This window comes from Polychytrium aggregatum, assembly GCF_025602895.1.
Source record: "Polychytrium aggregatum strain JEL109 chromosome Unknown BJ171scaffold_3, whole genome shotgun sequence".
Classification (NCBI taxonomy): Eukaryota; Fungi; Chytridiomycota; class Chytridiomycetes; order Polychytriales; genus Polychytrium; species Polychytrium aggregatum.
The window spans coordinates 351,759-379,688 of record NW_026516205.1 but is presented as its reverse complement, the minus strand read 5'-3'; the positions used below and the strand labels follow the sequence as shown (position 1 = coordinate 379,688).

Genomic DNA, 27,930 nt, shown 5'->3' with positions numbered 1-27,930 from the left:
ACGAGCCGTTCCTGTCCGCGTGAGGTGCCCACGCACAAGGACGCATCGAAAGAATGGAAAGGAAAGATCATGCGATCGCATGGCCGACCATGGTGTGCCCAGCATCAAGGCGGCCCGCAGCGGCTTGGGACCGAACAAAGCAGAGATCACAACGCGCCACCATGCCCGAGCCCCCCGGCTGCAGAGGTTGCGCCTCTCGCGCTGGGCTGGTGGTGGGGGGTGCTGATGGGGTATAAAGAGGACGAGCCCCCAGACCCAGTCCGTCTGAACCACCAGCACCCTCTAGTCCCGACAAGCAAGTCGCAGCCCCTCAGCCAAGTTCTCCTCCTTCAATCCCTCCTCCTCCACCCGCAACCACCCCAGCCATGCTCGTCAACGCTGCCGCCGCCGTCGTTCTCTTCCTTGGCATTGCTGCCTCGGCCGATGCCGCCTCTGCCAAGAAAGGTACTGCCGCCCGATCTGTTTCCCACACCCCTGGCTGGTGTGTTTGATGAGTGTTCTGGTTGCTCTGAGTGTTCTGATTGCTGTGGGTGTTCTGGTTGCTGTGGGTGTTCTGATTGCTTGGGTGTTCTGTTCCCACACTCTCCACACTCTCCACACTCACTGCCACGCAACCCATCCAACATACTCACCACCCACTGCCACCCATCCCACAGGCAAGTGGAGCAAGTACGTCAAGAACCTCGACAAGGTCATTGGTTCCACCCAGAACACTGCCATCATGGCCTCCGAGTCGAGCCAGCTCCACTCCCAGTACCTTGCTCGCCAGAACGACTCGCAGTTCCAGGGTCTCGTCCAGCAAGTCCGCAGCCACCTCCACAACGGCATTGATGCCAGCCTCCTCTCGGGTTCCATCGTCTCTGACGAGTCGGTCGAGTCGATCCGCCAGGATGTCTTTGTAGGTATCATGGCTTTCGTATGCTGCCAAAGTCATTATTTTGCTTCCTCAGGGGGGCGGCAATCCTGGCTGGTCCCCCGATACAAGCTGTTTCCCATGTAGTCTGAGCGCTGATCTTCCATGACATTTGATAGGGCTCGAGCCTCTCTGCTGAAGACACCCAGACCCAGTCCGAGGCCGTCCTCGCTGCCGTCCTGCCCACTTCCTGGGACTCTCGCAGCTCGGGATGGGTCTCGTCCATCAAGAACCAGGGTCAGTGCGGCAGCTGTGTCGCCTTCTCCTCCGCTGCCACTGTCGAGAGTACCTTCCTCAGCCAGCAGCACCTGAGCCTCGATGTCTCCGAGGCCGACATCTTCTTCTGTCTTGCCGCTGGCCAGGCTCAGTGCAGCACTGGCTGGTACCCAAGCACGGCCGCCAGCGCCATCTCCCAGAGCGGTGTTGCTATGGAGTCTTGCTTCCCCTACGGCGGAGCCCTTAACGGCCAGGACCAGAGCTGCAAGTCCGGATGTGCCCGCACTGGCGGCATCTCTGAGGCTACTTTCAGCAGCGTCGACCAGTTCAAGCAGCACATCATGACCTACGGCGCTGTCTTCACTGGCTTCACTGTCTACAGCGACTTTGAGAACTGCTGCAGCAACAACCAAGTCTACATGCAGCAGTCCAACCAGCAGCTCGGTGGCCACGCTGTTTCGATTGTTGGCTGGGACGACTCCAAGCAGGCTTGGCTCTGCAAGAACTCGTGGACCGCCTCCTGGGGAACCAACGGCTTCTTCTGGATCGGATATGGCCAGTCCGGCATTGGCGCCACCAGCCAGACCTTTGGCTTCAAGGTCAGCGGCACCGTTCCCACCACCACCGCTCCTGTGAAGACCACCACCACCAAGCCCGTCAAGACCACCACCGGCCCCACTCCCTCCGGCAACCCTCCTCCTCCTCCTCCCGGCAGCTGCGCCGGTGCTGCTGCCAACAGCTATGTCTGCCAGAGCTCCACCAGCTACTTGTGGTGTGTTGGCGGCAACGGCTACGCCTATGACTGCCCTGCTGGCACCCACTGTGTCTCGGGCGTTAACTACCCCTGCTCCTGGTAAACACTCTCAGCCGGCCCAGTCCCGGAACGATTTGCTCTGCTTGCACACTTTGCTCCATGACTGCTCTGTGCGCCCCGCCCTCGCCAGTTTGAGCTCAGAGTTCCCGACAATGGCGCCACAGCGTCTGGTCACGCCCTCACTCCCCGCCTTGCCTCTTGAAACGTCTGGGGCCTCGGCTCCTGGCGATCTATCTCTTGTAATTGCGTCTCTTCCTCTGTCTATCGATGTCCTTGTATTTGTTTGTGGATTGTCCAATACAACCTTTTTCCAAATAATCGGAACGTTCCCTCGGTTTCGGAACATCAAGTGTCTGAGTGGCCTGCGAAATCAGGGCTATTTGGTCTGAAGATTCTTATTTGATTGACAGTCGCGATACCCTATGCTATATCTGCATTCTCTGGTGGGAGTGTCGGCATGCTTCGCCTTCTCAAGTCATCGATGGAGTACGTCAGCAAACTATGAGATCAGGAGAGCATCTGTGTATTGGGTTCTGGTGACCCGAGACCGGATGCAGATTCATACAAAACCGACCAAGACCAGTTAAAGTCTATCCAGAAAAAAACGGGTCAGTCACTTCCTGGTTTCAGATGTCTGAACCCCGCTGACTGACCGTAGGCCCAGTGGGCAGGTCGTGAGATTGTTTCCCGTCCTGGTTGGCAATCGAGTGGTTTTGGTTGGTTTGGGAAACATGGTCTTGAATACACCCGGTCGATCTCCTGTGGCGATGATCGACTGGCATACCGAGATCATGTTCCTGGCTGCATTGATGTCTCGATGTGGGAGTGTGGTGGATGCATTCGACCCTCTGCACAGCTTCATGGTTTCTCGATATCAAGCCAGCCAGGTCAAACGAGGCGCTCGGCCTCCGGGCACTGTGAGCACACCTGGGATGTGTTGAGCTCGTTCACCGAGCACACATGGATCTTGGAGACGGATCGGTCTGGTGGGCATCTCTGGTGATGGTGGAATTGCTCGAAATACCGAGCGAACCTGAGTCTCCTGGGACTGGATGCATATCCCTTCCCCTGTTCCAGGAGACATTCCCAAAGGCAATCACCACTTCGGTCTCCTTGGACATACTTGCTTGGCCATGAATGCGATGAGTGGGTGGGTGTATTCAGGTTCCAGAAAAAACACTGTCATGGCCCAAAACGGGGTGTTCCCATTTCGTATTGGAAACGCTGTAATGTCCATTCAGTCGGCGACAAAACTTTACAGAGGAAGAAGGTACACAAGGAGTAAAGCGGCTGCAATAGCTATCGGGATCAGCCCTGAATCGCATCGGTGTCGGCGGACGCTCAATCGTCTTCAGCAGCAGCGGCGATTTCGCCGTCATCGTCAATGTCCTCATAATCGTCATCGTTGTCATCGTCCGCGGCATCGTTGGCGGTGGGAGGGGTGTAGGGCTTGATCTTGGTACCGGCATCCTTTGAGTACACACGGAAGCCGACAATGACCTTGCCGTCCGAGAACTTGATGTTGGGGGCTTCGCCGTCGGCCCCGTCTTCCTGCCCGTCGGCCTGATCCTGGTCTTCGCCGTCTTCCTTCTTGTCGCCATCTTCGTCCTTGTCACCATCGTCGTCGGCGCTATCGGTAGCCTGTGCCCGGACGCCGCCTCTGGCCCTGCTGACAGACACTCGCACGGCAGCGAGGTTGGTCATGAGCTTCGTGATCTCCTCGGGGGTCGACTGGGTGATCTTGGCCATGATGGTCGCGTTCTGGCCATCGGTCTCGTCGATGTTGACGGCCCTGGAGCGAACCTGGTTGAATCGCTCGATGGTGTTCAGGAGCTTCTTGGGTCTCTCACTGCCGGCCTCAGAAATAACCTGCTCGACAGTGGGGCCGCCGTTGTTGACACGAATGATCTTGGTGTCGATCTGGTAGGTGCCAGCCTCGAGATTGGCAAACTCGATCGAAACCGAGCGCTTGGACACGCTCGAGGACTGCGATTGGTCCAAGAGCTCGCGCTCTCCATTGTCATTGACCTGGTAGACCTGGAACTGCAGATCAAAGTCGAAGGTGCCCTGGAAGTCTTGGAAGTAGCGAGTGTCGAGCTGCGAGAGCACAACGACCGCAGGACCGCTGGTGCTCTGCTCGAACCCGAAGACGGATTCGCTCCACACGGCAGGCCACTCGGTCTGCAGCTGCAGCCACTGCTGGTCAAGGAACCACGAGCCGTCAAAGAGACGGGTGCGATCGACGTGGGTGAACTCTCGCAAAAAGTCGTCGTCTGGCGGATGCGATAGGCGGAAGTGAGTGTGCGAACAGTGCCGGAATAAGCAAAGCCTGGAAACGACAAGGGTGCGGATGGACGTGGCGGAGCCGAACAGCAAGGCACAACGGCAATGTGCCCTCAGATAAGCCGCAACGGATCAACGACCTCCAGGGTCATGGCACTTACATTCCATCCAGAAAGCACCGTCGTCTCCAAACTTGTGCCCAAGGATGGTGATCCACTCGGCGGTCCTGTGGCCACAAAGTGAGCTTTAGTCAGTCGATAAGCAACAGAAGGGCACTCAACCGTGCAAAGCGGACTTGTGACACAGCTCAAGCTGTCTACTCCTTCGTACCATTCAGGGCTGCCATCGGACCAGCGGCCATTCCACTCCGTCTTGCCCCAAGGGTTTCTGTGGTTCATGGAGGACCCACCACAACAAGCGTGGTTAATACATGTAAGCGGGCTCTCCAATCCAACCCGGTGCTGTATATGCATGGGAATCACGGCCCATGACGAATATGCGCCGAGGACATCACTGTGACGCATCTACATGATTGCTGTCGCACGAGTGTCTTCGGAGGGATTGGCCGCCAACTTCTCTCCAAAAGCCCTCATAATCATACCTAAGCATCAGGAAGCGACGGCCCTTGGCTTCGACCGTGCGAACGACAGTGTAGGCATGGGTATGAACGAGGCCGTTTGGCGAAACCGATTCGAATCCAGACGACCACTTCATGATGTAGGCGCTGAAGAGCCGGTCACGGTTGGCGTGAGAGAACTCGTCCTTCCAGTAAAGATCAGTGTCGAGGATGTCGTTGAGACGGGTCACAAAGGAGATGCCGCCAGTGAGATCCTCGATGGCCTCACCGGTCAGGCCGCCACTGAGAGACTGGTAGTCACCTGTGCGTTGCAAAGGATGCGGATCGGTTCGAGAGTGTATAAGTTGTACTGGGCGACGCAAGGGCGGCGACTCCTGCGGTATCGGGAGACATGGCTTACCGTGGATCTTGGCATAGGCTTTTTCCATCAAGGGCAACCAGGTCTCGTTTTGGTTGGTTGATCTATGGAAGGTGGTTATGTGAGGACTGTGGCGTAGCATGCGCATACGTCGACAGGGGGGGGGCGACCCATCTGCAAACGGCCAGACGGAATGCTGCTTACTTGGCATAGTAGAGAGCATCCGAACCGGTCTGGAAGAGCCGGCGATATGTGGTCTCGTTCTTGTAGTCGGCACGCTTCTCAGGCTCGACAGACTCCCAATCAGGCTTGCTGATGAAGAGACGATCGTCGATGATGACGGGCTCCCACTCGCCGTCGTGGAAGAAGACGAATCCGTAGACGCCGACCTGCTCGTCTCTGGCGACACAGAGACGGGCGAGCTGCGCAGACAGAGAGATGGACATCTCTTAGAACCATCGGAAAGCGAGCCGGCGCCTGGGCCTGAGCCTGGATCTGGACCCGTGCTGGCAGCAGGCACTTACATGTTCGGGGATCATGGCAGTGGAGGCGAGCGCGGCCATGAACCAGCAATCGCCGAGCGAGCCCTGACCAATGTCGTCGTAGTCGACACCGTCGATGAATACGGGCTTCTCGAAGACCTCCTTGATCCGCCCGAAGGATTCGGGCAGAGGCGAATCAAGCTCAGCGAGGAGACGAAGAGAGACATCGGCAAGAGTGGTGACATCAAAGTCCTCATCGACAAAACGGCTGGATAGATGCGGAAACCAGAGTGAGACCGCTGCGCCGACTCAAATCGATGGACAGACACCATGAGCGAGGCGCTGCGATCACAGCACGAGTAGAGCCCAGGATCTGACCCACTTACCGGTTGATGGAGCGGCATTTACGCGAGATGGCGTCGACCTGCTGCTTGCAGCTGGATAGGAGAGACGCAGGTGCTGTCAGCACAGAGTGCACATTCTGCTGGCCAGGTGGATTCACTGGGTGGACGACAGCGGATCCGATGCAAAGCGGCACCTTTCGACGGCAGTTTTGAAGCTCTCGGTGGCAACGAGCACGCCCTTGGGTCTCTGGACGCTCTTGACTCGCAGGATGGCCTTGGTGTTGGCCAGGGTCTCGGCGGTGAGATTCTTGAATTTCTTGAAATTCTTGTTCAAGTTGAGGCCGACCATGTTGCTGGGGTTTGCGGGGTTTGCGGGCTGGTGCTGTTCTGGAGAGGTGCTGTGTTGGATCGGCTGAGGCGGGCGGCTCGCCGGAATATGTACTCATGAGGGATGTATGGACAAGACAGGAACGAGGGCGGCGCTGACCGCGCGTCAAGAGCCGACACGTCTGTTTGGGCGCACAAGGTCGGAGGCAATAAGCACCGAGGCACGGGACGGGAGCCAGCAAACAGCCAGCAAACAGCCAGCAAACAGCCAGCAAACAGCCAGCAAACAGCCAGCAAACAGCCAGCAAACAGCCAGCAAACAGCCACGCGATGCGCTGTATGTGCTGCTTCGATCGTGCCTCCTATTCTCTCTCGGACGGGTCTCTCGTCTTGGTGACTTTGCCGGCTGTCCGTGCAAACCAAGGCCACCGAACGCCACCTCCGGTCCACAGCAACATGGCGCTTTGCGATTGGATACTCCGGGACTTCACAGGCATCGCCGCCGCTTTGCCTTCGGGCGGGCTGCTTTGCGTTCAACCTGGTGCTGCATCGCCCCCTGAAGCGAGCTGATCCCGACAGCGAGCATGGTCAACAAGCCGAGCCAGGCGCAGGAATCACGAAACCCGATGGGCCGGTGCGTATTCGTGCAGAAACATGCCCATCCATACAGATATGCATAGCCGCACACATGGCCTCGCCGGCTGGGCCGAGCACCTCGCAACGGACGTCGCTGGGGCTCAATCGCCAAACGATGCAATCGCATCCTCCCACCACTCGACGGGGAACCGCATCCCCAGCTTCAGCCGGCCAAGCACCCGTCGCCGGTCGTCGTCGTCCTCGTCTTCCGCCGTGGCACCATGTCGATCCTTGCCGTCCTCTGGCTTGGGTGGCGGCTGCGACCCAGCGCAATCGCGCTCTGGGGCCGACGTGCTCTCCGACAGCGGGTGCTTTCGCCGCGACTTGCTTGGTGGCTGGTTGCCGCCACGACCAATCTCGGACATTTGTCGCTTGCGTGCCTCGATTTCCTCGCACAGGTAGTCCCGGAGATACGACATGCATAGCTCTTCGCGGACAATCTCATGGTTGCGGTCGTTCCGAAAGCACGCAATGATCAACGTGGGCAAGAGGGCATCTCGAAGCCTGTGGCGACAGGAGTATGGCGTGAATGCACCGCAGCAGCAAGGACAGAGTTGTTAGACCAGCCGACGCACATTGTTCGGCAAAGGACTTGGTCTTGACGTGGGTTGGCGTGACGGCGACAGCGTTCGCGGTGCCACGAACACAACGGTGGGCCAACGGATCTGCATCTGCACTTACTTCGGATCGATGAAAAACGCAAACGGGAGCCGCACCAGCATCTGCAAGACAACCGGCTGCTGTCCAAACCGAAGGATGGCCCCGTTGGACTCGTCGCCGGCAACGGCATAGCCGATCAACAACAGGATCTCGCCGAGAAGTGCCACGAACCGGTCGTACTTTTCTCGTTGCTGGATGCTGTGTGGCTGAATCGGCTCGTATGCTCCGCTCTTGGCGCACCAGTACCGCAGCCAGTGGGTGATGAGGTGGAAGAACTCGGTCTGCATGCCTTCCGAGTGGAGCGTCGACTGATTCGTTTTTTAGAATCGGGTCGTCAGCAGAGGCAGAGTCGATGGGTCGCTCTGCGCCGAGCCACAGCCCGTCTGGTTGCCACACAACAGCATGCTCGCTCACTCATCATGGATGCGGATGCAGACTCGAGACTCACCTGGAAAGTCTGGATGTTGAGTCCTGCAACATTGTTGAGGACTCTCAGTGCCAGCAGAGAGACCTCAATGACCGAAGGTGGAAGCTCCTCTAACAACGCCGAACGCGAACGGTTGGCCGGGAACAGAAGCACCTCGTCCAGCATGGTGATGATACCGCACAGATCAGACTCTTGAAAGGCCCGCACGAATGGGTGTCCGATCGAGGTGTCCGCAGGGCGATACACCGGGCCGTACTGCCCTTCCCGGGTCATGGTTTCGAAAAACAGCAGCCAGCATTCGAGAAAGCGGACCATGGGCGTCGACACGAGCGGACTTCTGATGACCAGCATGACGTCCTTGACTTTGTCGATAACCCCCATCGATACAATGAAGCTGTAAGAGTGCACGGGATCAAAAGGCAGCCAAGGCAAGAGATTTAGAGCAGAACATAGCACCCACTCGCATCAGTTTTCCAGGCAGCCAGGCACGCGGACCCATAAACAACACCGCGGGCCTCCGCAGGGCAGTGCCCGATAAAGCGACCCGAATAGTGTGTCGTTGGGCATTTTCAACCAAAGAGCAATGCCCGTCCGTCTGGCCGGGCACACGCATTCAAAGTGACATGATCTGCGCCTGCAGCCCTGGACAGACAATACAGCAGCACTTACTTGAGCAAGTTCTCCTTTGCCCGAACGACTTCGTTGTCGTCCTGTTCGTTGCGTCTCAACGTCCGCTGAAGCGCCTGCGCCAGATGCGAGGTAGCTGAAAGGTGGCATTCGGCCGATGGCAGGCAGTATGGCAAGACTCGCGCCACAACCTCGACGACTTCGACCAGGATCTGGTCTTGCGATATCAGGAGGTACTCGTGGATGGGTTCGTGTGTGCTGACGAGGTCAATGACTTTTGCCACGCGGTTCAAGTGACTAGGCGAAGTGATGCACACCAAAGGCCAAACCACATCGTCAGTCTGAGTGAGTTGTGCATGATTCGGGCCAAGGTGATCGCTCGGTCGATCAAGATGGGTGTTGAGACGGATGACCAAGCAACTCAGTGTCGGGCAAAGCTGAAGCGAACACAGCGGCTGATGCAATCGCACATACGATGGGGTCCAGAGAGGACGACTGCTGGCATCGAGCGGAGTGCATCCTTTGACAATTGTCGAAACGGCTCCGCTTGTCAGTAAGAACGCCACATCGTCGGTTTCCTGTAAGTCGTCCATTAAAGGAAGCAGCTGTGAGTGTCAACGCAAGAAAAACGATTGGCGCGCACTCGGGCCCAATTGCCAATGTAGTGTTCGATCCGCGGAGTATCTTGACAGGCCAATTCGCCCAGCCCTGTTACTCACCGCCGATTGCAGGACAGCGATAAGGTCATCCAGATGATCCTCGCAGCCGTCCAGGTTGATGCCGCAGGGATCAGCGCCAGGGATTGGCGTGCCCTTGCGGATATCGAGCTTGCCGAGCAGTGTATCGACGGTGTGGCTCATCGACGTCTTTCCGCATGGCACTGGTCCCAGGTACTGGTACTCGCTCGCAGCGTCACGGAGGCGCTGTTTGAGCTTCTTGGCTCGTCGCTTGGCACGTTTGTCGCGCTCCTTGAATGGCGAGGCACGGCCGTGAGCTGCAGATGAATACACGAATCCAAAGCGAATGAGCATCGACCGGTCGCCAATCGCGGGTTGCGAGGATGAGCAGGATCAAGATATGCTTCATCTCCAAATGCTGCTCCGTAGCGCACAGTGTCAAAGAATGGACATTGCACGGATGTTCCTCACTGGCACGCACCCCAGGACCACCAGCCAAGCTGGGGGGGGGGTAACTTACTCTCGTCCCCGTATCGGCTAAGGCTTGGAGAGGGTGAGACGCTGATTGCACGGAGATCGCTATGCGGGCAAAACTCTCGAAGCGAGTCCTTCCCCAGCAGCTCGCACTGAGCACAGGGAAAATCGGGAACAGGCGTGGAGCGGCTGGCGTTGACACGGTGAGCGACCGTCTGGAAGCCCAGGCAGAGGCGAGGGCGGAGGAATAGGAGCCAGATCAGTAAGAGAAGAGCCATCACACGAGGCGGCACCGTAAATCACCCAAGCACACTCGCAGGCGGGCTTCACCCCCCCTTCAGTTCAATGTCGGGCCTTACCTTGGAGTGATGAATGGCTGCAGCTGCCTTTTCCTTTACTTGCTGCAAGAGCTCTTCGTGTCGCTTGGAGCTGCGAGCAAGTCTGGCATCTAATTCTTCGCGCTGGATCGAGGATAGACAAAGATTCCAGATGAATATTCACGCAGAGCTGGGACAAATCACGCAGTGCAGAAACAGCAACAGGATTCTGCCGGAAGCGAGCATCTCATACCCGGCGCTTTGTTTCGTCCTCATCTTGCGCTTGTCGGATGCTCTTGAAGTACTGGATGCGCTTCTCCTGAGGATCGAAATGCGCAGGAGCGTCGTTTCGCATTTGGGAACATCATCACACCGGCATCAGGATACTGTGGCCTCAGAACATATGGACCCAGACCCAGACCCAGACCCAGACCCAGACCCAGACCCAGACCCAGACCCAGACCCAGACCCGGAACCAAGTCCTGCGCGCTGATAGAGGTTGATACCTTTTCTTCCTTTTGCGAGGTCCGGAGCTCGAGTGCCCGCCTCCGCTCCTCCTCGATCTTGGCCCCAAACTCGACCTTGCGCTGGTGAAGCTGCTCCAGCTTCTGCTTCCTCTCAAGTTCTTGGGCTTTGCGCCGTTCGGTGGCGGCCTCTTGCAGCGCTTGCTGGTCGGAGAGTTTGCGGAGGCGCTCCTCTTCCAGCTCCTGTAGCCGCACCTCGGACTCAAGAAACCGTCGCTGGACCTCGATTTTCTTGTTGCTGATGCTATGATGCCAAGTGATTCCAGTGAGGGTCAGGAACAGCGCACATCTCGAGGGAGTGGGGGGAAGGGCTTGTGGCAGATCAGTGAACACCAATCCGACAAAGTGTATGTTTGATTTAGACCTACGTCAGGGCGCTGATGAACGCCACTTCGTCCAGTTTCTGTCCCTCCTCTTTGGCTTTGTTCTGGATGCTCTTGAGGTGCGATACGCGCAGCTGCGGTTGCGAAGGGTTTTAGCTGGAGGAGTCGAGCGATTGGTAGCGAAAGTACATCGAAGTGGAGGGGGGGGACAGTCCAAGACAGGGGCCGTCCTCACCTTCTCGGCTTTGATTTGCTTCTCCTCGATGCTATCCTTCAGTTGCTTGTTCTGGTGCTCACTTCGCTCCTTGAGGGCTTGAATCTGTAAGATCCAGATACCGTAAGCAATCGGCCACGTACTCGAGACGGTATACATTGGCGATAGCGCGACAAGCTCTCACGCGCAGTATCCATTCCAGCATCTAGCACAACTATCGATGCCTGATATGTCCGCTCGATCCAGGTGCAATTATAAAGCGTGTGAGCCCGCACCGCCCCCGCCCTCTTGTCCCCATGCATGCTCTCGACGAACCTTTTCGGTCTTTGATCGGATCTTCTCGACTTTGCTGTTGAGGAGGTGCTCACGCACCTCTTGGGCTTTTTCCTATCCGACGGACCATGATGCGTGAGATTCAATTCAGCACAGCGACATATCTTCATCCGGCTTGACGCTTTCATATCAGCCCCTAGAATAAGTGGAGCGAGCGGCGCAACCACGATACTATATACATCTCACCTGCTTGCGCTCGAGATCCAACGTGATCAACTCTCGTTTGGAAATCGGCGGCGAAAGTCGTTCGAGGATCGGGGTCGGTCTCGGTCGACTTCTCTGGCTGTGAAGAGTTGTAGACAGAGACCGGAATTGAGAAGCCGGGTTTGAGAACATGATCAAGCAGGACGTGCATTCGTTTTGACGGCTTACCCATCGGTCCAGCTCACAGTTCGTTTGCGACTGTAGGGATCGTCCAAATCAATTCTGTCGGTGCTGTAGAGGCCCACTAAGCCATCGTATGAGCAGAAACACACAACCGATCAGCCATTCGCGCGAGATTCACCATTTGCGCCACAGACCCCCATTGCGCCGAGGACTCGCATCCTCTCTCTCTGGTTTCTGCTTCAGAGGTGTGCCGGGTCGATGCAGACGGCGTCTCGGACTCAGCTTACAGTCCAAGAAGAAGGTTGCGTTTTTCCTGCTCGAGCTCGAAGCGTCGTCGAGCATGCCAAAGTCCAGCAACGACGATAGCGATGATGACGACGGTGCAGGCTCGGTTGAGTCGGCCCCGTACCGGCTCGCCAACGGCGAGGATAGCTCAAAGTCGGCCGAGCCGAGCTCTGGGATCGTCGAGGAGAAGGACGGCTGTTTGTTCAGTGGCTGGGTATGGACACTAGCCGAGAGCTGTTTCAGAGTTTCGGAACAGGGGAATTAGCATACAGAACACGGAATAAGTAACCGTCGCAGAGTAGATCGCCTCTCCAAGGCCGTATTCGATACGAGGTAATTAGGAACAGAGCATCGAGCGCTGCAGGCAGTTGGGATGTCTTGGACAGGCTTTACGTACCGCATTGAACTTGGACAGGTACGATTTGAGCACATCCTCGGTCTCGCCCCGCTTATCCGGCTGTTCTTGACAGATGGCATACATTTCGTCCATGGCACTGGGGGGAGAGGCGAGTATATACAACACGGACCAAAGATAAATATACACCAACCGCCAGCAAAGCCCGCTTACACAAAGCCAGCCACATCTGGCTTGCATCAGTGCACACGGCCGAGGACAGTCCCACAACCGAAGCAATATGGGGCTCACCGTGTCAGCGACACCATGACAAAGTCGAATCGGGCTTGCTCCAGGGCTCGCTCTTTCAGTGAGCGCTATTGATGACATGGATGGGATAGTCGACAGACATTCGAATAGGCACGAGTTATCAGGATCTGTCGCAGACACCAGGCTTCACGATTTGGAAACGAATCGGCAGGGCAGTCATGGCGCCTCCATGCAGTTTGAGTGGGCCATGGCCCCAAACTCTCCAAGGCACCCCCAGAGCACCCGATTCATCCAGCGACACCGAATATGCACTCCAGCGACCCAAGCGAGCCACGGATTGCCAACCACGGGCCGCGACCCGCAGCCATATCTCCTCCTCCCCTCTCTTGGTCCATTCTGGCTATCGTTCAGCAGCCCTCACCTGGCTCTCGACTTGCCCCAAGTTCGCGGTGCCGTCGTCCATGATGGAATTGGCGACGACGAAGGCCAATTTCCGGGTGTATCGATCGAGCCCGCGGTCGCCGGCATGGCCGTCATCGGCATTACGATCACTCGAGTTATTATCATGATCATGATCACGATCGAGACCATCCTCGCTTTCGTTTCCGATATCATTCTCGATATCGTGCTCGTTGTCGTAATCGCCGCTGTGTCCGGTTCCGGTTCCGGTTCCGGTTTCGGTTTTGTTGTCGACGTCATAGTCGGGATCGTTGTTTTCATAGTCGTCACGATGATGACGATGGTGGTGGTGGTAATGCTGAGGATGGTAATGAGGATGATGATGATCTCTGCTCGCATCGTCATCCTTGTTGCTGTCATCGACACTGTGGACACCGTTGAAAGGGATGACGGCGGCGGTGGTGGCGACGGTGGAGGGAGGAAGGGTGCGGTCGGCATCGATGCTCTGCTTTCGGTGGTCGAGATGCTGCTGCTGTGGTCTCCGAAGGGGCGACCCGGATGACGGATAGCTGCGACGGAATGGCTCGGGCGACTCATCGAAACTCAGACCAAAGGCCCCATGGTCCGAGAGGCTGGAGGAGCCAAGGATGCCAGAGGAGCCGTGGCCGGTGAAAAAGGACGTGGGCAAACCAGCGGTTGCTTCGGGCCAGGCGAGCGACGAGATAGCCGGATAGCTTTGTTGCTGCTGATGCTGCTGATGCGACAGCAGCGGCTGTTGTTGCGGCTTCCAGAGCGGTACATATGTGTCCTTTTGAAACCCTCTGCTGCTGGCGGAGGTGCCGAAGGGGGTCGACTGCCGAGGGCTGACCCAGATCTGGAATGATTCGGGAGTATGCAGGTTGCTGGAGGATGGGAGAACCGGCAGCGGTCATGAGTGACGGTGAGTGATGGCGGTCACCAAATGCCACTCCCCATCCATGAAGAACGCTTGCCTGCTATCGACGGAGGAGCCAACACCCAACAGCCGGGATGGGAGTGGGGAGAGGAGGGAGGAACGCTTACCTCGAGGTGCTCCGGAACTGAGAAAAGGTATCTGTCGCCCAGATGGCGGGGGAATGCTGTTGGTGGTGCTGGGGCTGGGGCTGCTGGCGTTGCTGCGAATATGAATACTGATGCTGGGGATGCTGGTGTTGGTAGCTATGGTGGGGGTAGCGGTGATGCTGCTGCTGCTGCTGCTGTTGCTGTTGTTGTTGTTGCGGTTGCTGCTGATACTGTTGATGTTGCTGTTGCTGTTGTTGTCGTTGCTGGACAAACTGCCACTCAGAAGGCATCTGGGAGAAGCCTCGCTTGGGGTCGAGCTCGGACCAGGACAAATCGCGAGTCGGGGAAGTGTCCGGGTTGTGAGTGCCATCCATATTCCTCCCCCCGAAACGACCAGGCAGCACTGGATTCTCGCTCGGGCTGGGCGAGGGACGGAGGCGATCGAAGGAGGCGATCGAAGGGAAAGAGGATGTGTCTGGACGACGGCACGCTAATCAAAGCGTGCGGCGCCGGGGCAAGAGGAAGCCTCGACGGCTCAAGCAATCGATCGAAGGTCCGACGACAGCAGAAACGCAACGCACAGGACAGGCGATATCCCACGGGCACAACCCGGCGTGTGTGCAGGGAGTACCGGAAGCTGTCCGAGGAGCGAGCCAAGGAGACTCGGCGTCGGAATTGGGTCCTGGATGGAAAAGCAGGGAGGGGTATCCAGAGCCGAAGGGGTGGGTGAGCGAGCAGGCGAGCTCTCGGACCGCCAAGCGGGTCTCGAAGAGCGGCGGGTGTCGGTCTCCCGAATGGCCACAACCGAGCTGCCCAAGGAGCCTGATCGCAGAGCCAGGAGGCGGCTGCGGGAGAGGTGTCGTCAGCCGACGGGGCAGCGGTCGGGAGTGCGGTTTCGGCAGGACTCTGGCCAGCGGGGGAGGGTGTCGGCACCGACAGAGAGCATCACACCCATGCACTCCAGGATCCAACAGCAGGGTGGTGAGTCCTGGGAAATCTGATCTGGCCAAAGGGCAGGCTCTCACCATAGACACGACAATCTCCTCTCACTCCCGCGCGCTCGCAGACGGATGGACGGATGGATCGGGAGGGGCAGAAGGATGTGGGTGGTAAAAGTCTAGACGAGGCCAACTGATTTTTTATGTCATTTTCATTTTGCAAAAAAAGAAGAGCGTGTACCCAAACCAACCGTGAATGCGAAAAGCAAAGATCGTATGATCCAAATCACCAAAGGACAAACTCCGCGCGCCCGGCTCGCCATGTGTGGCCGAAAGGAACACAGGACGGCCGCGCGCACCACTATCAGCTAAAAGGTTCTCCCGGCAGGGTCTTGAAAACTTTGTCGGCTTGTAATTTTTCACATACTCAGATTATAATACAAGGTCCAGACGCAAACGGGTTTCGGGATCCGGGGGCGGGACGCTTAAGCAGCCTCGCCATCGGCCTCACCCTCCTCCTCGTCGAATTCTGCGAGCGGAGCAAACAAGGCGTCAGCACAGACACCGAGACAACGATAGCCAACACAGGACAAACAGAAATAGCAACAGCAGCAGCAGCGATTGCAACGAGATACATACCACCCTCCTCCTCGGCAGTGGCATCCTGGTACTGCTGGTACTCAGAGACGAGATCGTTCATGTTCGACTCAGCCTCAGTGAACTCCATCTCATCCATACCCTCACCGGTGTACCAGTGCAAGAAGGCCTTGCGACGGAACATGGCGGTGAACTGGTCAGAGATGCGCTTGAAGAGCTCCTGGATGGCGGTGGAGTTGCCAATGAAGGTGACGGACATCTTGAGACCCTTGGGGGGGATGTCACAGACGGCGGTCTTGACGTTGTTGGGGATCCACTCGACGAAGTACGACGAGTTCTTGTTCTGGACGTTGAGCATCTGCTCATCGACCTCCTTCATGGACATGCGGCCACGGAACATGGCGGCAACGGTGAGGTAGCGACCGTGGCGGGGATCAGAGGCAGCCATCATGTTCTTGGCATCGAACATCTGCTGGGTGAGCTCAGGGACGGTGAGGGCACGGTACTGCTGAGAGCCGCGCGAGGTGAGGGGAGCAAAGCCGACCATGAAGAAGTGGAGACGGGGGAAGGGAACCATGTTGACGGCGAGCTTGCGGAGATCGGCGTTGAGCTGGCCGGGGAAACGCAGGCAGGTGGTGATGCCAGACATGACGGCGGAGACGAGGTGGTTGAGGTCACCATAGGTGGGGGTGGTGAGCTTCAGGGTGCGGAAGCAGATGTCGTAGAGGGCCTCGTTGTCGATACAGAAGGTCTCGTCAGAGTTCTCGACGAGCTGGTGGACGGAGAGGGTGGCGTTGTAGGGCTCGACGACGGTGTCGGAGACCTTGGGGGAGGGAACGACGGAGAAGGTGCACATCATGCTGTGGACAGGTGGATCATGTCAGCACATGGTGGCTCAGACGGCTGGAGTGTGCCACAGACGGATGCGAGGGACAGACGCTTACCGATCGGGGTACTCCTCACGGATCTTGGAGATGAGGAGGGTGCCCATACCAGCACCAGTTCCACCACCGAGCGAGTGGGTGATCTGGAAGCCCTGCAGGCAGTCACAGGACTCGGCCTCCTTGCGGACGACATCGAGGACAGAGTCGACGAGCTCAGCACCTTCGGTGTAGTGACCCTTGGCCCAGTTGTTGCCGGCGCCGGACTGGCCGAAGACAAAGTTATCCTGTGGGAAGCAAGGAGGAATAGGGGTCAGTCAGAGCGTGGCAGGATGCGATCGGGACGCGTCTGTGTGGATGAGATCCAAGCCCAGATCCGATCAGATCCAATCCGATCAGAGCGGATCGGATGCAGCAGGGCAAAGGGGGAAAATTCTCCGCTGTTCGTCGTGAAACCAAGCGATCAGCTACTTACGGGGCGGAAGAGCTGGCCAAAGGGACCGGCACGGACAGAGTCCATGGTTCCGGGCTCGAGATCAACGAGAACGGCACGGGGGACGTACTTGCCGCCGGTGGCCTCGTTGTAGTAAACGTTGATGCGCTCGAGCTGGAGATCCGAGTCGCCGTGGTAGGTACCGGTGGGGTCGATACCGTGCTGGTGGAGAGGGAGAAAAACGCGAGGAGGAAGGGTCAGGAAGGGCAGCAGATCGTGTCGGAGCGGCGCAGGAGGACAGCAGGCGCGATCTGATGCTGCTGGACCCGCCAGACACGAGAAGCCAAGCGCAAAGCACAAGCGTACCTCATCAGAGATGACTTCCCAGAACTTGGCACCGATCTAGGAGGAACGAAGGGGCGGTGGCGTGTCAGTGGACGCAAAGGCAGGCTCATTGCTGCAGAGCAGCGATCGATCTCGAGAATGGAGCGTGTTGGCTGACCGAAAGGCCAGGGTTGCCGTGAAGCAGGCCGGTGGCAAGCGCGATGTGCAGGGGGGGGGCTTGGTGGAAAGCCAGAGCAAACCAGCAGCCCACCAGCCCCGCTCAGCACGCAGCAACAGCAGCCGAGGCAAAGGCGACGGGAACGCGACGTACCTGGTTACCGCACTGGCCGGTCTGGAGGTGGACGATTTCACGCATGTTGGTGCAAGGAAGCGAAACGCGCTGGGGGAAGATGGGGAGATGAGGGGAGAGACCGGAGGCAGAAGGAAAAAAAAAGATCCTTTTGGGTGAGGGCGAAAGAAGGGCGGGGCGGCGGGCGGGGCGGCTTTTACGAGGGCCGAGGGGGGGCGACAAAGCCACACGGGGCGGGTGGGACAGGCCTGCCCAAAAAGGGCGGCGGGATTGGTGTGTGCGACGGGCGCGGCCTTAAAGCGGCGGCGCGCAGCACCGGCAGCCATATATGGCAGGCGGCGGGAGACAGGCGGGAGACGCGCGGGGCGGGGCCTTGTCGCCGGCGAGGAGCGAGGCGCCGCGAGCCCCGGCCGAGCACCAGTCGGGGCCGCCGAGAGCGCTCTCGGCGAGAGCCGGACAATGGCCTCCGACATCCATTTGGACAAATATGTCGTGTGCGTCGCACGGGCGACACCGACTGCGTCCACGCGGGAGAGCGCCGGGGGGGGTGCAATCGCTGCGGGTGCGAGGCCTGCTTTTGCCGCTGCGTCTGTGGGGCAGCAGCGCCGGTGCGATTGCATCGGCGGATCCGTGATTGGGCCTGGGGCAGCGTCCGTGATCGCATCGCCTGTGGGGTCGGGCTGGCAGCGATCGCTGCGAATGCGCCCGGTCGCGATTGCGTCGACGCCCACGTCGCAGCTGCCCTCGGCAGACGACGGCATCGACAATGGCGGCTTCACAGCCCGCACAGCACGGCCGATGAGCAAGCCTGAATCCGCCGGCCAGCTGGCCGACCAGAGTGTGGCTGCTCGGCTGCTGCGCACGAGCAGCCCGTGTGGCGCAGGGCAGACACGTTGTCTGGATCGAGCCGGCGGATCGAGCCGTCCCTCCCGGCTTCCTCGGTGCATGAGCGGCCATGTCGAACAGCCCCCCACAGGCCGTCTGCATGGCCATCATCGGCACAGACCACCACTGCCGCGAGCCGTCAGCACAGACCACGGCGCAGATTGCCCTCCCGATCGCCACCAGATCGCATTCCAGGCCGCTGTCCCCGTCGTTGGTTGGTCGGTGTCTCCGCTGACCGGTTCGATCCAGCCACAGAACCTTCCGTCAGCGACCACGCCTGGATTTCCCTGCCAAGTGCAGGCTCCGACCCTGGCCCCGCATCTGTCTCTGTCATCTTTTGCTCGGACCTTGTCCGTCGCATCCGCTCCCCGCTCCCTCCGATTCGCTGCAGCACCCCTAGATAGCTCAGCATGCAGGGTATGTCCATTGCCCCTCCCTTAGCATCGCATTCCTCTCGCCTCGGCCGCCATTCGCCATACTCAACCACCGCTTGGCCTTCGTCGACCCAGGCACCGCCATCCGAGACATCCCCATGGTGCTGTCGCCGCAATGCCGCAAGCCACCGCCGGTACGACACCTCTATCCGATCCGATGGTGGAATATCCGCTCCATGAGTTCCTGGCCGAACCGTGACTGCCGATAGCGCTGCCGCTCTGGTGCCCAACTTCAATTATGCAGCCAAGAACACTGCGATTACGGCACCTCATCTGCCTTGGAGCTCTTGCTGCTGCCTCGATTACCCTAATTTCCACAAAGGGCAGAGCCGCAGTCTTTGTCGGCTAAGGAGGCCCTCGTCTGCATCCGCCCTTGTCTACATCCATTCACAATCGACTTCCGTTCCGACCCCTCCAGATCGAGCTTCCATACACCTACCAACCCGTCCCAGACAACATTACTGACCTGGTGAGTATGCGGACAGTAGATATGGATGCTCATCCCAGCGGCTCCATCTCCACCAGGTCCATTCCCGACCCCACCCAAGCTGCAAGGAGGGATCCCTTGGCATCCAAACGCCCCAGCTGCAGCCGAATCGCTTTTGCTGACTCTCGTTGGTTTACCACGACGCCTAATGCCTTGCTGATTTACCATCGGCTCCCCGACCGTACCCGCAGATTGGATACGACTTTTCCTTTGAACGATCGTTCCTGGAAACGCTCAGAGCTGAGCGCGAGCAGCAACTTGAGCAGCAGCGACTGCGAGCTGCCCGCAAAGAGAAACGAGAACAGCTTCGGAAGGAGAGAGAGCGGCAGCGGGCACCTGGTCTCTCGGATGGGCCGATTCAACCCCAGCCCGCTGCATCGACCAAGCCTCCAGCCAGCCAGCAAGGGCCTTTACTCGAAGGTCGGGACTCTGGTGCGAGCACACCGAGAAACGTTCCTTCTTCCCCGGTAAGCAGGCATGCGTCCGCCACCAGGCAACTCGAGCCAACCCTGGGGGCCGACTCCTTCACTTTCACAGACATCATGGCATTCCAGATCCCCTGTATCAACCCGTGCGGCTTCCAAGTGGTATCTGCGTGGAATCCTCCCGTCCCCTGCTCCTCATCATCTGCTTCCGTCGACTGACTCGACAAGCGGTATTTGTTTTCTGTTTGCTCGGATTCACATCCGCATATGACCTCTGGAACAGAAAGTTCGCTCCAAGATCGACTACGCCGAGTTTGAGCTGGGCATCGCGCCTCTCGATCCATGGGATGCGGCGGCCAAGAAGGACGACTTGAACGAACTCATGGAAGTCTATGGCGAAAAGCTCTCGCTCCGGGATGCTGCGGCCCGACCTCCAGCCCCCGCATCTGGCTTCACATCGCCGCCCCAAGTTGCTGCCACAATCGCCTCTCCGCCCAACGCCGTCGGAGGCTCTCCCGGCTTCTCGGCACCACCATCGTTTCCGGGCGGCTATCCAACTTACGTTCCGCCAGTAACAGGTGTCTATCCCAGCGGCCATCCCGGCAGCAGCAATCCAAGCGGGTTTCGCCTGGCATACCCTGGCACCTTCATTCCCGCCGAGTCTCCCACGCCACCGCCCATCAAGCCAAAGAGCTATTCGAGCCCCCGCTTTGCCGAGAAACCTCTCGGTGGGGACCCAGCTTCGCAGCCATCGGTGTGTATCTACCTTGCGAATTGCACTGCTTGATCGCTGGACGACAAACGTTCCTTCTCAGGGGGGGGGCATTACTCCCAGTTGAACATATCACCCTTGTAGTGCTGTGCGCACCCCGACAATGCAAAGTGAGACCTGGTCGCTATGAATCGAATCCACCAGCGCCTGCATCTCTGACACGATACATATCTAATTTGCGATCCCAGGGTATGCACCAGCGGCTCGTCGGCATGGGCTTCACGCCGGCGTCGGTCGCAAAGGCATGCTCGCGCTTCGCCAAAGACGAAAAGAAAGTATGTGCTCATGCAAAGTTTGTGTTTGGTATCGGCCTCGGCAGCAGAAATCGACTGCATCGGCACCGTCTCGGTGCTCCATATGCTGACTCTCCTTTTGTGTCAACGCCTGCAGGCTGTCGACTATCTGGTCCTGTTCGGACAGCTCTCCAAGCCAGAGTACTCGCCCGACGATGTCGACGATGCCATCTCGTGCTATCCAGCAGACCCAGCACTCGCTGCTTCGTTCTTGGTCCCCTACAAGGCGTTGCTGGAGATGGGATATGCACGAGAGCCCAGTCAGCGAGCCCTGGTCAAGCACAAGAACAGCCTGGATGCAGCCCTTGATGAGCTGCAGGGCGAATGAGCGACGGCCCTTCCACCATCAATAGAGTGGACGTGAACCACTCTGTTCCAAGTTGCTGGACGGCGCTGAATCAGCGGTCGCACATCCGCGCCGCCATTGTGTTTCGGGCCGGCTTGTCCGCTTGCTGTCCGCTTGCTGTGTCCGCTTGCTGTGTCCGCACCCATGCCCAACGCCACCTCCGTCTCCGGCTCCGATTGGCCTGCAGGCGGCTGCGCAATACATCCGACGCGTCTGTTGTTACGTTTGTGCGACACTGTCCTCAGTCGCTGTACAGCCGCCGCGGTGGCGGGTCGTTCCTTACTTTTTTTCGGGGCCTTGCCTCTGCCGATTCAAATGCGCCCATCTCCCCTCCATCGCCCTCGGTCCGACGTTTGCCAGCTTCCCTGCCAGCTTCCCTGCCAGCTTCCCTGCTTGGTTGCTTGCTTCTCTGCCTGTCCTCCGTCTGTTGGCTATCCACCCGCTTCTGTGTCCACCATGGTCAAGACCACCGCCGCTGTCGCTCTTGTCGTTGCCAGCATGGCCGTCGCCGCCGTCTCGGCCGATCCTGCCACCAACGGCAACTGCGTCTCGGGTCGATTCAACTTCTCAAACATTGCCCCGAGAGTCTTCTACAACAAGGACGCCTCCAGGAAGAACCCGCCATTCCCCGAGGCCGACCGGTCGCTCTACGACTTTACCCTCGACAACGGAGCCGAGAACGCAAAGGTGGGCGATGTCCGGGGGCAGTCTCGGGCGCATGTTGGATTGAGTGCAGGAGAACGGTTGTGTTGTCTGTGGACGGACGCTCTGCTTCATGAACAGCAGTGACACCGACCGGGACGATCGAGACAGCCAAGCATCGCCCTGGCATACAGACTGCATCGCCGCCGCCTTCTGCAAGCTACTTACCCCGCTCTGTCTCGCAACACCCAGTTTGACTCCAACGGCATGACCATCACCCTCACCAAGCAAATCATCAACGGAAGCAACTATGCCTACGGCGCCCAGCTCAGCACCAACTTTTATGTCAAGTCGGTATCCGCTTTCGCGGGATCGTGCCATGCATGAGCCCTTGCTCCGCTGCTCGGTGTCTGCCATGTCCACGCACTAACCAACGATGCCATTGCCTTGTCCTCTGTACAGTTACGGCAAAATCACTGTCAGCCTGAGCGCCCCTGCCGAGCCTGGCATTGTCACGGTACGAATCGCAACCACCACACAAACCCTCCGATGCTGCGATCCTGTCCAAAATACTCTCTTCCATTATCCCCTCGAACCCCAACTGCGTGGGATCGCCTTCCCGTGTGCACCCTGAGCTGCCTTCTGCTCCATAAAACTCACACCTCTGCATCGACTTTGTGTTCGCACAGACTTTCTACACCATGTCTGCCGTCAAGGATGAGATCGACATGGAGATTGTCGGCAAGGAAACCACCACGATCCAGTCCAACGTCTTCTACCGCGGCATCCCCGAGTTTGGCGTGCACATGCAGAGACTGACCATCCCCAACAGCGGCGCCGTCAATGGCATGCACCAGTACACCATCGACTGGAACAGAAATCGTCTGATGTAAGTTGAGTGTCGCCGCCTCGAGCCATGAGGTCGTGTGCTTGGCTGTTGCTTTGGGCACATGTCCCAGTGTCCAGGTTATCTGTGTCTGGCTGAGTGACGGACTGAGCGACTGATCGGCCTGTACTTTGCAAACGGTCCCCTAGTTGGTTGATCGACGGCGTCCCTCTGCGCACCCTGTACAAGAACCAGTCCGTCTCGCTCATGAACACCACCAAGGACCCTTGGTATCCGACCACCCCCTCGATCATCCAGATGACCTGCTGGGACGGCGGCGATGTCACCTCCAGCCCAGGCACCTCGACCTGGGCCGGCGGCCCGCCTTCGTGGTCTGTTCCAAATTACCAGGCCGTCTTCCAGTACCTCGACATCCAGTGCTACGACGACAACGACAACCCCGTCGATGTCTGGCCTCCGAACAGCGCCCCCACCGGCACCGCCTCTGGCCCTCAGAGTACCGGCACCTCTGCTCCCGGCTCCAAGTCAGGCGCTCCCAAGCTCCTCCAGGGCAGCATTGCCGGAGCGGCCCTTCTCTTGGGCACCCTTGTCTTCACCTGGCTCCTCTAGACAACCGGATTTCCCCCGAACACGATCCCCCCCCGTCTCATGCTATTTATCTCAGCTGAACAGCGCCTCCAGATTGCGAGGATAATCAGCGAAATCACCCCATCCCGATCAACATAATAAACGTGTGTCCGCCATCTCTGCTTGCACCTCCCACGAAGAGTCGATTCGGGATAACCAGCGAGTCCGTTTGCCCATGGTGCTAGTGGGGATGCCCAAGACCCATCGTGCGACTTGAGGGAGGAGATCGCTCCTGCTTTTCAAATGTATATTTCTTGAGCGAGCCGGGGACAACAGACTCCGTACAGGCAGAACTCGCTCAGCGTGCGCTTGCCTCTCGACTCGGTGGGCTGGCTGTTGCTGGCGACGCTGTTGTCGGGCTCAGTTGGCAAGGAGCGAGTTCACGATGCTCTTGACGTTCATCTTTCGCAAGTCCGTATACGTCTGGCCCGTGCCCACAAACAGGATCGGCTGGCCCGTGACGTACGTCATACTCAGGGCGGCTCCGACCTTGTCGTCGATCGTGTCAAACTTGGTCAGGATGATACCGTCGATCTGTCGGGCGTGCTGCTGCCCAGAAAAGTCCTTGAGGGCCTGGTTGAACTTGGATAGCTGGTCGACGGCCTCGTTGCCGACGAGGGCTTCGCCCACAAACAGGATCTTGTCTGGGCTGTTGACGCTCACCAGCTGCGGCATCGAAAGGTGCACCATCGCCAGCAGCGAGCCACCCAAGCAAAGTAGTGGGCCACCAAGCAAATCAGAGCAGAGGATAAGCATCTACCATGGCAATGTGGCTAGTTCTGCCCCGTCTTTGATCACCCTCGCAAGAGAAGCTATACACCAAAGCCACAGCGCTCAAGATCATCGCAAAGCGCACACACAATATGCAGACAGGGTCGAAGTGGTCCGTTACCTTGGCGAGGGCTCGCATCAGAGGCTCGTTGTCTTGCATGCGTCCGGCCGTGTCGATCAAAACGACGTCGAATCCATTGGTTTTAGCTGCAGGAATCAACAGGGTGAGAATCCGTGATTGCAGGGTATGCGGTGATGGCCAGTCGGTGGCGATCGGTCGATGGCGAGCACGGTCAGTGACATGAGCTTCAAAGCCATCAGGCACATAGGAAGCAATGAAATACAGACAAGCAATTCGCGGATATACCCAGACATCCCACGCGACATCCCACACGACATCTCACGCGACATCCCACACGACATACCGTAGCCAATGGCATCCTTTGCAATCGTAGCCGAGTCCTTGCCATAGCCGCGCTCAAAGAGCTGCACTGTCCCATTCTGCTCCAGCGCCTGCAGATTGCGGGCATGGACCCGCAGCTGCTCAACGGCGCCTGATCGGAATGTGTCGCAGGCGGCAATGAGCACCTTGAGCTTGTTCTGCAGCAGCCAGAAGCAGACCTTACTGAGGTTGGTGCTTTTGCCGACACCGTTGACGCCGATAAAGACGAACGAGTACGGGCGACCCTCGCTCTTGGCCGCAAAGACGTCGCGCAGAACATCGGTCGATGTCCGCGGCGTCAGGATGCGCTTCAGCGCAATTTCCATGTTCTCGCGCACAAGCGACGAGATCGTCGTGAAGGTTCCGACTTTCTTGCCGACCATGCCCTTGGACACGCTGTCGCAGAGCACCTGCGCAATGTCGGCCGCAACGTTCTTCGAAACGAGATGGTCCTTCATCTTGGCCATGATCGGGTCCAGATCGGTCGCGCTCAGAACCTTGCCGCCCGTGAGAGACTTGAAGAACGAGAACAGCCCACTCTTGGCGGCTGGCTTGGCGGCTGCGGGCACCTCAACGGTCACGTAGCCGTTGGCCTCGAGAATGTCTTCGTCCTCAGGCTGAGCCCCGGCCTCCATCTCTGGTACATTGTACATGCCGTTCTCGTCGGTTGTGCCCATTGAGTTTTGATCCACCTGGCCGACCGGATGGTGTTAGTGTCTGGTTCTATGCCTCCGTCCTCGATTCACCCCAGTCATCGAGGTGTCGGTGCACTGTAGACTGCAGGTGCCAGGGTAGAGCACGATCGGGGCTCGACGTACCAGTGACGCAGCCAGCGAGGAAGCATCCTCAGCACCCTTTGCATCGCTGTAATCAAGCGAGTCGTCGTATTTGACAGGCCCCTTTCCGTCGTTCCAGACTCGGTTCTCCTTCGTGGACTTTCTGCATTCCACCAACACGACGATGGCGCGGGATAATAGCGACAAGTGTCAGTAGGTTGGCCTGTGCCACGCAAAGTCAAGGAAACGGAGGTGAGGCATGGCAGAGCTCCAATAACAGCAAAGACCCTTGAGTTCCTGGACCATCTGGCAGCTCATGCATGCCGCCTGCCGCATGTCGCATGTCGCATGCCCCAACAACATCGTTGACCTCAAGACCAATAGCCAACCACCTCCGAAAGGCGGTTTGCAGCATGTCGCGCATGTATCGGATGTCTCGAGTATCCAGGCTGTTCGAACGCCGTACCCTGCTGCTGGCTTTGGCTCAGGAGTAGACTTTCCAGGCTTCTTGCCTCCGCCGACCTTTGGGCTTCCAACTTGTCGCTTGCCAATGCCACGAGCGCCCTGCAGCTGCGCCAGCTTCTGCGCGAGCGCATCGTCATCCTTGGCCGATTCGCCATCTTTCTCTCCGTCCGGGTCAGTGACTTCGTCTGGGGAATACAGAGTAACCAATCAACAGCGAGGGGGGGGAGCGACACCGATGAGAAGCTGCACAGTCCGCATTGATATTATCGCTGCCACACTATCCCATCATCATAGCGAGGGAGTCCGGTCCGCAGCCATGTCATCCCACATCCCGGACGCCTTACCTGACTTGCCCTTCGTCCGGGAGGACTTGGAGGCATCGGCCTTTTCGAACTTGCGAGGGCCTCGGCTTTTCTTGCGCTGTAGCAACCGTGGCGAGAGGACAATGTCAGCAGCCCAGTTGGCGAGCTGGGGCGAGCCATCGACCGGCCCGATTTCACCTCTCTGCAAACATCACCAGCCATTTCAGCCCTGGCCCACAGAATGAGATCCCTGAGATTCACAAAGACCGTATCGGTCGATAGAGGGGCGGGATCTGCAGCTATCCATCGCCGATGCTCGTCGTCGCGCACGCCAGCAGCATGTCCGCATTTTCTGCCCCGCTGTCCGAGTCCCGCCAAGAGAGCATATCCACCTCAGATTCCTGCGCCTCCACATGGCCCAGGATGGTCTCAAACTCGTCTTCGAAGGGATATTCATGGATGGCTGATGCGTCCTTGATCTCGTTCAGGTATCGCTCGCAAAACACCTGTGCTGTCTTGTCCAGGAGGTCGTCGATGTAGGAGAGATGGAGAATCTTTTGGTACACGACCTGTGTTCGATCGCGCGTGTTCGACAAGCCGGAGATGGGCGGCAAGAGGAAGAGAAGCAGATTAGCGGCGCCGGATACAGCTCGGAAGATCGACTGGGTCCGCCTCGAGCAGAACGAGGACTCGAGCAGCACTGGATGCACGGGTGCCGCTCTGCAGAGGACGGGATGCTGCGAGCCAGGTATCGGCCATGTCACCTAAGCGACGGCCGGCTGTCTCAGTGCTCGATACGGAGGTTGGTGGGCCGTTGGATATCCACCGATACGATGGCGGACGAAACTGTGCATGCTCGCCTCTCTGATCCCTGGACGGCAGGACTTTACCACAAAAATGAGGTTCAGGTCGTTACGCAAAAGCCATTTCAGTTCGTAGGAATCCTTGATGAAAGATGACGTATGGCCGCGCTCTTCAACCAAGACTTCCTTGACTAGCGCACCGATGGGATCGATGCCGCCCTTGAAGTTGCAGTATTGCCTGGACCACAGGACGATCCCGCCGGCTGTGAAAATCGCGACAGAGTCCAGCATGGCTTGAACAGAGGATGGATATGGTCGAGGGAGGGAAATATGACGGTGCCTGTCGTGGCGATGCTGCTGCTGTGGGAGGCCCGGGGCGCCTGGATGCTTCTGACGAGGATGCAGAGGCAGAAGGGCGAGGGCCAAGCAGGATCCGGGTTTTGTGGTGGAGTTCGCTGGCAATCCAGGAGACAGCGACTGGATTGCCTTTTTGGGCGGCGGTTGGCGACGCGGTTTTGTTGAGAATGCGATGGAAGAAACGACCACCAACGGCAGTGGCAGTGGGAGCGACATGGCGCAGACCAGCACGGCCAATCCTGCATCAGAGCAGCTCGCCCGGCCATGTCGAGCTCGTCCGCCCGTTGGCGTGCCGATCACTCCAGACCAGGCTCGGCCATCGGAAATTCTCCGGTCGCAGACAGCCGCAAAAGACCCAGGCCAGCATCGTGAGCCTCGCTTTGCATGTCATCCCTGTGCGCCAGCCCACTCGCCGCTGCTCTGTTACCGTTTCGCCCAACTTCCCACGGCACTCCACCACAACGCACCACTTGATTACGAATAGCAGCACCAACCATGTCTTCTGCTGGCCTCTTTGCACAGAGGTGGGTTACTTCCACCACAATCGAGATCTGTCTTGCTCCGTCGCGCTGCCAAGTACTCTCGCCACGC

The 27,930-nt window shown here is 58.4% G+C and overlaps 7 protein-coding genes across 7 annotated transcripts; 3 read left to right on the top strand and 4 right to left on the bottom strand.

The window, feature by feature from the left end:
* Positions 1–251: 251 nt before the first annotated feature.
* BJ171DRAFT_564756 (uncharacterized protein) lies at positions 252–1,986 on the top strand (the record flags this gene model as incomplete). Its single annotated transcript, XM_053113314.1, has 3 exons — positions 252–444; positions 657–898; positions 1,033–1,986. Exons 1-3 carry the CDS (start codon positions 366–368, stop codon positions 1,984–1,986), a joined length of 1,275 nt encoding a protein of 424 aa, XP_052970971.1. The 5' UTR covers positions 252–365.
* A 1,270-nt stretch (positions 1,987–3,256) lies between these two features.
* Positions 3,257–6,490, bottom strand: BJ171DRAFT_170014 (uncharacterized protein). Its single transcript, XM_053105952.1, has 9 exons — positions 6,182–6,490; positions 6,030–6,080; positions 5,686–5,911; positions 5,366–5,583; positions 5,204–5,265; positions 4,828–5,104; positions 4,557–4,613; positions 4,388–4,452; positions 3,257–4,216 (listed from the first exon to the last, which is right to left on the bottom strand). The coding sequence occupies exons 1-9, from the start codon at positions 6,334–6,336 to the stop codon at positions 3,285–3,287; spliced, it is 2,043 nt and encodes a 680-aa protein (XP_052970970.1). The 5' UTR covers positions 6,337–6,490; the 3' UTR covers positions 3,257–3,284.
* Positions 6,491–6,967: 477 nt separating this feature from the next.
* Positions 6,968–14,712, bottom strand: BJ171DRAFT_170034 (uncharacterized protein). Its single transcript, XM_053105953.1, has 20 exons — positions 14,204–14,712; positions 13,164–14,043; positions 12,785–12,849; positions 12,536–12,632; positions 12,141–12,372; positions 11,899–11,974; positions 11,713–11,809; positions 11,509–11,580; positions 11,215–11,298; positions 11,025–11,113; positions 10,639–10,900; positions 10,386–10,451; positions 10,175–10,276; positions 9,862–10,030; positions 9,384–9,658; positions 9,139–9,242; positions 8,707–8,961; positions 8,059–8,431; positions 7,632–7,918; positions 6,968–7,454 (listed from the first exon to the last, which is right to left on the bottom strand). Exons 1-20 carry the CDS (start codon positions 14,554–14,556, stop codon positions 7,052–7,054), a joined length of 4,341 nt encoding a protein of 1,446 aa, XP_052970969.1. The 5' UTR covers positions 14,557–14,712; the 3' UTR covers positions 6,968–7,051.
* A 572-nt stretch (positions 14,713–15,284) lies between these two features.
* On the bottom strand, positions 15,285–17,915 carry BJ171DRAFT_487560 (beta-tubulin). Its single transcript, XM_053109312.1, has 6 exons — positions 17,687–17,915; positions 17,398–17,433; positions 17,074–17,253; positions 16,662–16,885; positions 15,760–16,577; positions 15,285–15,649 (listed from the first exon to the last, which is right to left on the bottom strand). Exons 1-6 carry the CDS (start codon positions 17,729–17,731, stop codon positions 15,606–15,608), a joined length of 1,347 nt encoding a protein of 448 aa, XP_052970968.1. The 5' UTR covers positions 17,732–17,915; the 3' UTR covers positions 15,285–15,605.
* A 738-nt stretch (positions 17,916–18,653) lies between these two features.
* BJ171DRAFT_487558 (uncharacterized protein) lies at positions 18,654–21,529 on the top strand. The gene is made up of 7 exons (XM_053109311.1): positions 18,654–18,967; positions 19,060–19,118; positions 19,403–19,453; positions 19,663–19,938; positions 20,180–20,650; positions 20,857–20,943; positions 21,059–21,529. The coding sequence occupies exons 1-7, from the start codon at positions 18,961–18,963 to the stop codon at positions 21,287–21,289; spliced, it is 1,182 nt and encodes a 393-aa protein (XP_052970967.1). The 5' UTR covers positions 18,654–18,960; the 3' UTR covers positions 21,290–21,529.
* A 132-nt stretch (positions 21,530–21,661) lies between these two features.
* Positions 21,662–23,541, top strand: BJ171DRAFT_487556 (concanavalin A-like lectin/glucanase domain-containing protein). Its single transcript, XM_053109310.1, has 5 exons — positions 21,662–21,994; positions 22,202–22,299; positions 22,412–22,466; positions 22,639–22,838; positions 22,985–23,541. The coding sequence occupies exons 1-5, from the start codon at positions 21,764–21,766 to the stop codon at positions 23,403–23,405; spliced, it is 1,005 nt and encodes a 334-aa protein (XP_052970966.1). The 5' UTR covers positions 21,662–21,763; the 3' UTR covers positions 23,406–23,541.
* A 95-nt stretch (positions 23,542–23,636) lies between these two features.
* Positions 23,637–27,425, bottom strand: BJ171DRAFT_454587 (SRP54-type protein). The gene is made up of 8 exons (XM_053108256.1): positions 27,070–27,425; positions 26,572–26,748; positions 26,222–26,297; positions 25,879–26,062; positions 25,455–25,575; positions 24,620–25,328; positions 24,316–24,401; positions 23,637–24,089 (listed from the first exon to the last, which is right to left on the bottom strand). The coding sequence occupies exons 1-8, from the start codon at positions 27,271–27,273 to the stop codon at positions 23,784–23,786; spliced, it is 1,863 nt and encodes a 620-aa protein (XP_052970965.1). The 5' UTR covers positions 27,274–27,425; the 3' UTR covers positions 23,637–23,783.
* Positions 27,426–27,930: the final 505 nt, after the last annotated feature.

Excerpts from the sequence above, each read along its gene's own strand:
- BJ171DRAFT_487560 (XM_053109312.1), bottom strand. The coding sequence starts at position 17,731 with ATGCGTGAAATCGTCCACCTCCAGACCGGCCAGTGCGGTAACCAG. Across the intron at positions 17,434-17,686 it reads CCGGCCAGTGCGGTAACCAG|ATCGGTGCCAAGTTCTGGGA; the intron begins GTACGTCGCGTT and ends CGTTCCTCCTAG. Across the intron at positions 16,578-16,661 it reads CGTGAGGAGTACCCCGATCG|CATGATGTGCACCTTCTCCG; the intron begins GTAAGCGTCTGT and ends ACCTGTCCACAG.
- BJ171DRAFT_170034 (XM_053105953.1), bottom strand. The coding sequence starts at position 14,556 with ATGGATGGCACTCACAACCCGGACACTTCCCCGACTCGCGATTTGTCC. Across the intron at positions 9,659-9,861 it reads TAGCCGATACGGGGACGAGA|CTCACGGCCGTGCCTCGCCA; the intron begins GTAAGTTACCCC and ends ATTCATCTGCAG. Across the intron at positions 9,243-9,383 it reads TCGCTGTCCTGCAATCGGCG|GAAACCGACGATGTGGCGTT; the intron begins GTGAGTAACAGG and ends GACGACTTACAG.
- BJ171DRAFT_487556 (XM_053109310.1), top strand. The coding sequence starts at position 21,764 with ATGGTCAAGACCACCGCCGCTGTCGCTCTTGTCGTTGCCAGCATGGCC. Across the intron at positions 21,995-22,201 it reads ACGGAGCCGAGAACGCAAAG|TTTGACTCCAACGGCATGAC; the intron begins GTGGGCGATGTC and ends CGCAACACCCAG. Across the intron at positions 22,839-22,984 it reads TGGAACAGAAATCGTCTGAT|TTGGTTGATCGACGGCGTCC; the intron begins GTAAGTTGAGTG and ends ACGGTCCCCTAG.
- BJ171DRAFT_170014 (XM_053105952.1), bottom strand. The coding sequence starts at position 6,336 with ATGGTCGGCCTCAACTTGAACAAGAATTTCAAGAAATTCAAGAATCTC. Across the intron at positions 5,584-5,685 it reads CTGCCATGATCCCCGAACAT|CTCGCCCGTCTCTGTGTCGC; the intron begins GTAAGTGCCTGC and ends CTGTCTGCGCAG. Across the intron at positions 5,266-5,365 it reads GATGCTCTCTACTATGCCAA|ATCAACCAACCAAAACGAGA; the intron begins GTAAGCAGCATT and ends CACCTTCCATAG.
- BJ171DRAFT_454587 (XM_053108256.1), bottom strand. The coding sequence starts at position 27,273 with ATGCTGGACTCTGTCGCGATTTTCACAGCCGGCGGGATCGTCCTGTGG. Across the intron at positions 26,298-26,571 it reads TGGAGGCGCAGGAATCTGAG|CGCAAGAAAAGCCGAGGCCC; the intron begins GTGGATATGCTC and ends CGGTTGCTACAG. Across the intron at positions 25,576-25,878 it reads GAGCCAAAGCCAGCAGCAGG|AAAGTCCACGAAGGAGAACC; the intron begins GTACGGCGTTCG and ends GGTGGAATGCAG.
- BJ171DRAFT_487558 (XM_053109311.1), top strand. Across the intron at positions 19,939-20,179 it reads GAAACGTTCCTTCTTCCCCG|AAAGTTCGCTCCAAGATCGA; the intron begins GTAAGCAGGCAT and ends CCTCTGGAACAG. Across the intron at positions 20,651-20,856 it reads ACCCAGCTTCGCAGCCATCG|GGTATGCACCAGCGGCTCGT; the intron begins GTGTGTATCTAC and ends TTGCGATCCCAG.